Genomic DNA, 10,000 nt, shown 5'->3' on the forward strand with positions numbered 1-10,000 from the left:
GGTAAGGGGTCGACACTATGCCAGTCTAACCAGTGATCCCACACAGGGGTAAGGGGGTCGACACTATGCCAGTCTAACCAGTGATCCCACACAGGGGTAAGGGGTTGACACTATGCCAGTCTAACCAGTGATCCCACACAGGGGTAAGGGGGTCGACACTATGCCAGTCTAACCATCCCACACAGGGGTAAGGGGTCGACACTATGCCAGTCTAACCAGTGATCCCACACAGGGGTAAGGGGTCGACACTATGCCAGTCTAACCATCCCACACAGGGGTAAGGGGTTGACACTATGCCAGTCTAACCAGTGATCCCACACAGGGGTAAGGGGTCGACACTATGCCAGTCTAACCAGTGATCCCACACAGGGGTAAGGGGTTGACACTATGCCAGTCTAACCATCCCACACAGGGGTAAGGGGTCGACACTATGCCAGTCTAACCAGTGATCCCACACAGGGGTAAGGGGTCGACACTATGCCAGTCTAACCAGTGATCCCACACAGGGGTAAGGGGTCGACACTATGCCAGTCTAACCAGTGATCCCACACAGGGGTAAGGGGTCGACACTATGCCAGTCTAACCAGTGATCCCACACAGGGGTAAGGGGTTGACACTATGCCAGTCTGACCAGCGATCCCACACAGGTGTCAACACTATATGGCAGGTAAATAAAATGTTAGGGCATGTGGAGTTTGCTTTGGAGTTGCCCAAACTGCAAGTGCACATTTGAGTGAGGAGTCTGCTATAAACACAACACCAGATATATAGCTAGATAGCTATAAACACAACACCAGATATATAGCTAGATAGCTATAAACACAACACCAGATATATAGCTAGATAGCTATAAACACAACATGAGATATATAGCTAGATAGCTATAAACACAACACCAGATATAGGCCTATAGCTAGATAGCTATAAACATAACACCAGATCACAACACTGGTATCCGTATTCGATATCGGCTAACACATACATGGTGGTATCGGGATGGGATACTAAATAAGTGTATCGCGATCTAAAACGTTACTTTATCGGCAAAAAAAGGTTGGCACAGAAATAGTGTCGCAACTGGGATTAAATCTGGGGAGGTGTGGATAACATAACATGTGAATGAATCGCACTTTTATAGAAAGGAAATACATACGTAATAAAATTTGCGTGAAACATTTAGTAGAGAATAATCAGGGTAATCTTTTTATTAATTCATACATTTCAATATTATCATTACAGGAAAAAAAAACACCCTCTTCATTCTAGCGATACAGGAAGTACCACTTCATTATAGTCTCGTGTAGCCCGACTGTTTCCTGTTTCCTCTCGCAATGTTCAAATGATTCCGTCATACAGTCTGGAGCAACGGAAGCTCTGATCATGAGTAAAATATAAATGCTTCCGTCATACAGTCTGGAGCAACGGAAGCTCTGATCATGAGTCAAATATAAATGCTTCCGTCGTACAGTCTGGAGCAACGGAAGCTCCGATCATGAGTAAAATATAAATGCTTCCATCATACAGTCTGGAGCAACGGAAGCTCTGATCATGAGTAAAATATAAATGCTTCCATCATACAGTCTGGAGCAACGGAAGCTCTGATCATGATTAAGCGATAAAGTGAAGCCTCGTCTTCCATTTCGTCTTGCAAATGCATCTTAATATAAATCATCTAACACACAGCATGCTGCTTAGCAGAAATTGAAATTAAAACATAAATTAAGTGTAAAGATATTTTAAAATATATTTTCGTGAACTGAAATGCCAGCTTCCTTGCTCGGATTTTGGGAACTGTAGTTCCAGACTCTATATAGCATTCAGGAGGTGTAGTTCCAGACTCTATATATAGCATTCTGGGAGGTGTAGTTCCAGACTCTATATAGCATTCAGGAGATTGTGGAATAGTCTTCTGGCTACGCGAGACTATGTTCATCGTAACAAATCAGGAAGTAACTTCCTCTTCATCGAAACAAATCAGGAAGTCACTTCCTCTCCATCGTAGCGACACAGGAAGTCCAGAATGATGTCATTGCTTGGTTATTAAGTGCTGGTCATAATATTGTGTGCAGTGAGAAACTCGGGGTTACTTCAGTAACCCCAGTTAGTTGAGAAACCGGAGCAGAGTCCAGTGTGGAGACAGAAGGTCACGTGGCGTATACAAAAACACCTTCTCTTCATTTATATACTTTCTTTTCTTTTATATTCTTTTTATATATAATAATAATCTGCTTCTTCTTTTATTCAAAACGATTGATATGAATGACAGGGTTTGATTGGTCGTCTTTTTGAGCAGGCCACGCCCACCAGGTCCAACCCAGAACCACAGAGCAGGACGCAGTCGTACCGATGGAAAAAGATTAAAACGAAATAGCACCCTCTAGTGGCAATGATGTGAACACTTCAGTGCTCTATAGAGCGTCACAGTCTGTCCCGCCCCCTTTCATTACGACCAGAATTTCCCCATTCATGTTTCAGGAAGTATTTAAACACCCGTAAAGCCCTAACCACACCAAAGGGTCACCTTGGGTCCAAACGGTTGCAAGGAGTTTAACGCTAAAACCGTCTCGACCCTTTTTTAACTCAAAACGTGGGGGGGGGGGGCTTGACAATAAACGTCTTTTTTTTGGGGGCCAAACAAATAGAGAAGAAAAACAACACGGCCATCTTTTTCTTCTTCTCTTCCAGGGCGCTCGTTGGGGGCGGGACTAGAGCGCATAGCAGTGGTTCCACCCATAGAACGCCCATTCATTATCACCATAGACTAGCAGCGGTTCCACCCATAGAACGCCCATTCATTATCACCATAGACTAGCAGCGGTTCCACCCATAGAACGCCCATTCATTATCACCATAGACTAGCAGCGGTTCCACCCATAGAACGCCCATTCATTATCACCATAGACTAGCAGCGGTTCCACCCATAGAACGCCCATTCATTATCACCATAGACTAGCAGCGGTTCCACCCATAGAAAGCCCATTCATTATCCCCATAGATATATTTATCTGAATCATGACCATAAACCATTGGATTCTGTGAATAATAAATTATATGACAGATATACTAGAGTTAATAAATATTATAATATTCTTTTGACACACATACAATCAAATATGTCATGGCAATGATTGGCCACCAGAAGGGCGGTTTTGGCTTGGTTCCAGCCTTAAGATGACATTTATATTCATATTTTCGTAAATCTATCTATGAGGGGGAAAATAAAATAATGGTCTTTCTATCGGGGGAACCACAAAATGGCCGCCACTGCTCAGTGTGTTCTCTGGGTTGACCAGCGGACCACGCACGACAACATATATATATTATATATATATATATTATATATATATATATTATATATAATATATATATATATATATATTATATATATATATATATATATATATAATATATATATATATATATAATATATATATATATATATAATATATATATATATATAATATATATATATAGTAAGTAGGGATGCACCGATATATCGGTCAACATAGGTATCAGGAAGTTTTTTTTAAAGTTAACGTTACAGGAGTTAACCTGACTGAGGTGTCACTGATCAGCTGATGCTCGTTAATGTGACTGAGGTGTCACTGATCAGCTGATGCTCGTTAATGTGACTGAGGTGTCACTGATCAGCTGATGCTCGTTAATGTGACTGAGGTGTCACTGATCAGCTGATGCTCGTTAATGTGACTTGCATCAAGGCCGTTATTATGCAGATTCTGAAGGGTTATTATTTCGTATAATGAAGATTAATTTGTTTCCCTGACACACACACACGGGACACGATGACACCCCGAAAACACGAAATAAAACAAAACATATCAAACAAAACATAAACACGGTATCAGTGTCGCCGAACTGGTTATTGTAACGTCGGTATCTATCAGTGCATCCCTAACAGTACACACAGGATATCCTGTCCACACAGGATATCCTGTATCTATCAGTGCATCCCTAACAGTACACACAGGATATCCTGTCCACACAGGATATCCTGCGAGGAGAGAACAGGATGTACGAAGAGAGGGAAATGAAAAGACTCATTTCTTCTTTTGACTTCACGTTGTGAGTCCATCGCTCCAGGTTGACGACAACCTGGTTGTCATGACGACAACGTGGATGCTCAGAGTCCGTCTGTCCGTCAGGGGAGGGGTCAGTGTGACCTCTGACCTCAGCGTTAGGGGAGGAGTCAGTGTGACCTCTGACCTCAGCGCTAGGGGAGGAGTCAGTGTGACCTCTGATCTCAGCATTAGGGGAGGGGTCAGTGTGACCTCTGACCTTAGCATTAGGGGAGGGGGGAGGGGTCAGTGTGACCTCTGACCTCAGCGTTAGGGGAGGGGTCAGTGTGACCTCTGACCTCAGCATTAGGGGAGGGGGGAGGGGTCAGTGTGACCCCTGACCTCAGCGTTAGGGTTGTCGTGGCACAGTGCTGTGTGAAGACGAGGGCTCAGAAAACCCTTCTGTAAACTCTTTGAAACGTTTAAATTAATTTACTAACTCCCCTAACGCACTGGTCCTCCACCCGGGGGGGTCCTCGGCTTCCAGGGGGTTCCCAGGGGGTCCTCGGGTTCCAGGGGGTCCCCAGGGGGTCCTTGGGTTCCAGGGGGTCCTTGGGTTCCAGGGGGTCCTTGGGTTCCAGGGGGTCCCCAACAACAGTAGTTCAACCACTTCATCCATTTAATCTGCTATCACTCTCACCCAATCAGAACGCTCCCTAGTCCCTACCCCACTGACTGACTGACTGACTGACGTCCCGTCTCACCCAATCACAAGCCTTGGCGGGGCAGAGGGCGGGGTCTCCTGTAGGACGTCCCCCTGGTGTGAAAACCGAGACTTCTGATTGGCCTTCGCGTTTGAGTAAATGTTTTCCCCGACTGTCAACTGGCAACTGGCCAATCACAGCAGGTCGTTGCACCAGTCATATCCACTGGCCAATCACAGCCAGTCCTTACTCAAACGCGAAGGCCGTTCAGCGAATCGGCGCACGGCGACTGATCTGCTACCGTGCGTCCACATTGGTCCATTCAGGACAGTTGTAGTCACGTCCCCATTGGTCCATTCAGGACAGTTGTAGTCACGTCCCCATTGGTCCATTCAGGACAGTTGTAGTCACGTCCCCATTGGTCCATTCAGGACAGTTGTAGTCACGTCCCCATTGGTCCATTCAGGACAGTTGTAGTCACGCCCCCATTGGTCCATTCAGGACAGTTGTAGTCACGCCCCCATTGGTCCATTCAGGACAGTTGTAGTCACGTCCCCATTGGTCCATTCAGGACAGTTGTAGTCACGTCCCCATTGGTCCATTCAGGACAGTCGTAGTCACGCCCCCATTGGTCCAAAATGGGACAGTCGTAGTCACGTTCTATTGGTCCAAACAGGATGGTTGTAGTGGCTTCCTATTGGTCCAAACAGGACAGTTGTTGTAGTCGACCCTATTGGTCCAAAACAGGACATGTGGGCGTGGTCGAGAGTCGGAGCACCAAAACTGATGTCATAGTGATGTCATAGTGATGTCATAATGAACAGTTTACAAGCAGCAACTAAATGATAGGAGAGGAGAGGAGGTAGGAGAGGAGGAAAGGAAAGGAGGTAGGAGAGGAGGAAAGGAGGTAGGAGAGGAGGAAAGGAAAGGAGGTAGGAGAGGAGGAAAGGAGGTAGGAGAGGACGAAAAGAAGGTAGGAGAGGAGGAAAGGAGGTAGGAGAGGACGAAAAGAAGGTAGGAGAGGAGGAAAGGAGGTAGGAGAGGAGGAAAGGAAAGGAGATAGGAGAGGAGGAAAGGAGGTAGGAGAGGAGGAAAGGAGGTAGGAGAGGAGGAAAGGAAAGGAGGTAGGAGAGGAGAGGAGGAAAGGAGGTAGGAGAGGAGGAAAGGAAAGGAGGTAGGAGAGGAAATGAGGAGTCTATATCATGAACGGGACTGTAAATATTTTAAGGTGATAATATTCAGAACCATAAGAATCATAATAATAATAATAATAATAAATAGAATATTAATTAAGAATATCAATAATTATAATAATCAGGATAATAATATTACAGAATAAATCTCATATTTTATAGCTTTGATTTTTTTTCTTCTTCACTTGTTTTTTAATTGTTTTCTCTGTTTGTAAATACAGTGTTCTCCTCGTGTTGGCCTCCGCTTAGCTGGCTCCCGATTGGCTGTTGTTGCATATGATGATGATGATGTCACAGCTAAAATGGCTGCCGGCCGGGTCGGACATGCATCACTTCCTGTCCTCCTCCTCCTCCTCCTCCTCCCCCGTTTCCTGTCCAGACAGGAAGTCCCCCCCGGTGGCGTTGCCATGGCGATCGGTCAGCGAGTGGGAGTGGCCTAAAGATGACACAAAGATTAATAATATAAATATCTATATTAATATTATAAACATCTAGATTAATATTATAAACTTCTAGATTAATAATATAAATATCTAGATTAATAATATAAACATCAGGACACAAACATTAATCATATAAATATCTAGATTAATATTATAAACCTCTATATTAATAATATAAACCTCTAGATTAATAGATCAGGACACGATTTTTGGAAATTATGAATCGATTTTGAATCATTCATAACGGGAATCACAATTCTAATTTGAATAGATTTAGATTTTGACAACCCTATATTATAGTCACCTGATCATAATCGACCAATCAGCATCAGGTATTATAGTCACCTGATCATAAGCGTCCAATCACCATGACGTCCACCACCTCTCCTTTGTGCAGCTCCACATACTGCTCTGTTTTGGGAGGAAGCATCAGCAGGCCGTTGGCGCTGCGCATCGACATGAGGCGGGAGGACACCTGGTTACCTGGAACCACAACACCCACAATGCACCTGGTTACAATAAACCACAACACCCACAATGCACCTGGTTACAATAAACCACAACACCCACAATGCACCTGGTTACAATAAACCACAACACCCACAATGCACCTGGTTACAATAAACCACAACACCCACAATGCACCTGGTTACAATAAACCACAACACCCACAATGCACCTGGTTACAATAAACCACAACACCCACAATGCACCTGGTTACAATAAACCACAACACCCACAATACACCTGGTTACAATAAACCACACCCACAATACACCTGGTTACAATAAACCACACCCACAATAAACATGGTTACCTGAAACCACACCCACAATACACCTGGCTACAATAAACCACACCCACAATAAACATGGTTAACTGAAACCACACCCACAACACACCTGGTACCTGAAACCACACCCACAACAGACCTGGTTACCTGCAACCACACCCACAACATGAAGCCACACCCACAACATGAAACCACACCCACACAACACACCTGGTACCTGGTACCACACCCACAACACACGTGGTACCTGAAACCACACCCACAACATGAAGCCACACCCACACCATGAAACCACACCCACACAACACACCTGGTTACCTGAAACCACACCCACATGAACCTCATAACACCTGGTCAACTAACAGAAGACACGTGGACATTATGCTTGGTAGTGTGCGTGTGTGCGTGTGTGTGGTGCGTGGTGTGTGCATGCCTGGTGTGTGTGTTTGTGTGTGTGTGGTGTGTGCGTGTGTGGTGCGTGTGTGTGTGTGCGTGCGTGTGTTTACCTGTACTCTGGGCCCAGGGCAGAGGTTCTTGGTGATGCCAGGTGAGAATACAGCGATGGTACTCTGGTCTGGGGTCCAACTTCACATCACATGACAACTGGAACACATGCAGGCGCACGCACACGCACACGCACACGCACACACACACACACACACACACACACACACACACACACACACACACACACACACACACTTTAGGCATTCATCACATTTAATGATGGTAGACAGACAGACAGACAGACAGACTACGTACCCTAGCCTTAATGATGGTGGGTCTATAGATCAGGTATCAGACGTATAGACTACGTACCCTAGCCTTAATGATGGTGGGTCTATAGATCAGGTATCAGACGTATAGACTACGTACCCTAGCCTTAATGATGGTGGGTCTATAGATCAGGTATCAGACGTATAGACTACGTACCCTAGCCTTAATGATGGTGGGTCTATAGATCAGGTATCAGACGTATAGACTACGTACCCTAGCCTTAATGATGGTGGGTCTATAGATCAGGTATCAGACGTATATATAGATCACGTACCCTAGCCTTAATGATGGTGGGTCTATAGATCAGGTATCAGACGTATAGACTACGTACCCTAGCCTTAATGATGGTGGGTCTATAGATCAGGTATCAGACGTATAGACTACGTACCCTAGCCTTAATGATGGTGGGTCTGGGGTCCAGGATCCCTTGCATCTTCCTCAGCGCCGGGATCACAAAGAGGTTACAGGTCACCACCGCAGACACAGGGTTGCCTAGCAACGGACAAAACACACAACAAACATTGGCCACACCCCCCTTTAGGACAGAAAGCTATTACCCAATGAACACAGAGTAGGGGCGGAGCCGAGGCGAGGGGAGGCGGGGGTGATTGACAGGTTCCCGGCCACGCCTCCAACCCAACGCCGCCACATGCAAAAAAAAAAAAAACGGGCGTCATCATAGGGGGCGGGGTTTACAGTGGCCGGGGTTTAAAGGGGGCAGGGCTTAAACAGGGCTGGGTTTATAGGAGGCGGGGTTTAAACTTCAGGGAGGTTCACGGGGCTTAATGACATAAGGGGGAGGAGTCACAGAGGGGGGGTGGGGGAGGAGTCATAACACCAACTGGAGGTCAGAGGAGGTCAGAGGACGTAAAGGTGACGGGGTCATTCTGGGGTCATTCTGGGGGGTCAAGAGGTCACGTGTTCTGGACCTACTTCCTCTAGGCGGAGGGGGGAGGGGCTGCCTGCTGTCTCCGCTCTCATTGGCCTCCGGCCGAGAGGAGGCGGGGCCTTTATCCCTGAAGCTGAAGTTCCCTTTAAGAACATACAGTGCACACGTTACAGCACGCCTCTAGAGGGCAGCACGGCTCCCTGAAACTGGACCTAAACCGCTACGGACCCCAGAAACATTCTGATTGGCCCCGGAACCGGCCCCCGGAACCGGCCCCCGGAACCGGCCCCCCGGAACCGGCCCCCGGAACCGGCCCCCGGAACCGGCCCCCGGAACCGGCCCCCGGAACCGGGCCCCAGGAACCGGCCCCGGAACCGGCCCCGGAACCGGCCCCCGGAACCGGCCCCGGAACCGGCCCCGGAACCGGCCCCCGGAACCGGCCCCCGGAACCGGCCCCGGAACCGGCCCCCGGAACCGGGCCCGGAACCGGCCCCGGAACCGGCCCCCGGAACCGGCCCCCGGAACCGGCCCCGGAACCGGCCCCCGGAACCGGCCCCCGGAACCGGCCCCGGAACCGGCCCCCGGAACCGGCCCCCGGAACCACCCCCCGGAACCGGCCCCCGGAACCGGCCCCGGAACCGGCCCCCGGAACCGGGCCCCGGAACCGGCCCCGGAACCGGCCCCGGAACCGGCCCCCGGAACCGGCCCCGGAACCGGCCCCGGAACCGGCCCCCGGAACCGGCCCCGGAACCGGCCCCCGGAACCGGCCCCGGAACCGGCCCCCGGAACCGGCCCCGGAACCGGCCCCCGGAACCGGCCCCCGGAACCGGCCCCCGGAACCGGCCCCAGAAATAATTGGATCCGGTCCCGAAACGGAACCCGAGAAGGATTGGACTGTTTAGGAACCGGTTCCGACCGAAACGGCGCTGATCCGATCCGATATATAGACCCGGACCCATAGTGTGTTCTCTGCAATATCAGAACCTCTCCAGAACCTTCAACATGACATGAGACTGCTCTGTGTGAGCCTCTCCAGAACCTTCAACATGACATGAGACTGCTCTGTGTGAGCCTCTCCAGAACCTTCAACATGACATGAGACTGCTCTGTGTGAGCCTCTCCAGAACCTTCAACATGACATGAGACTGCTCTGTGTGAGCCTCTCCAGAACCTTCAACATGACAT

The 10,000-nt window shown here is 48.3% G+C and overlaps 1 protein-coding gene across 3 annotated transcripts in view; it reads right to left on the reverse strand.

Moving 5' to 3' along the window:
- Positions 1 to 5,925: 5,925 nt before the first annotated feature.
- Positions 5,926 to 10,000, reverse strand: part of LOC308330095 (gephyrin-like) — a 35,058-nt gene continuing 30,983 nt past the window's right edge. For all 3 annotated transcript variants that reach the window (XM_080784777.1, XM_080784779.1, XM_080784778.1), the window contains 4 exons: positions 8,315 to 8,418; positions 7,656 to 7,752; positions 6,702 to 6,839; positions 5,926 to 6,349 (listed from right to left, as the gene is read on the reverse strand). In XM_080784777.1, the coding sequence (XP_080640903.1) occupies positions 6,706 to 6,839; positions 7,656 to 7,752; positions 8,315 to 8,418 (335 nt within the window). In that variant the 3' untranslated portion in view covers positions 5,926 to 6,349; positions 6,702 to 6,705. The remainder of the gene's footprint in view (positions 6,350 to 6,701; positions 6,840 to 7,655; positions 7,753 to 8,314; positions 8,419 to 10,000) is intronic.

The sequence above is a fragment of the Protomyctophum bolini genome (assembly GCF_963924005.1).
Source record: "Protomyctophum bolini genome assembly, chromosome: 15".
Lineage (NCBI taxonomy): Eukaryota > Metazoa > Chordata > Actinopteri > Myctophiformes > Myctophidae > Protomyctophum > Protomyctophum bolini.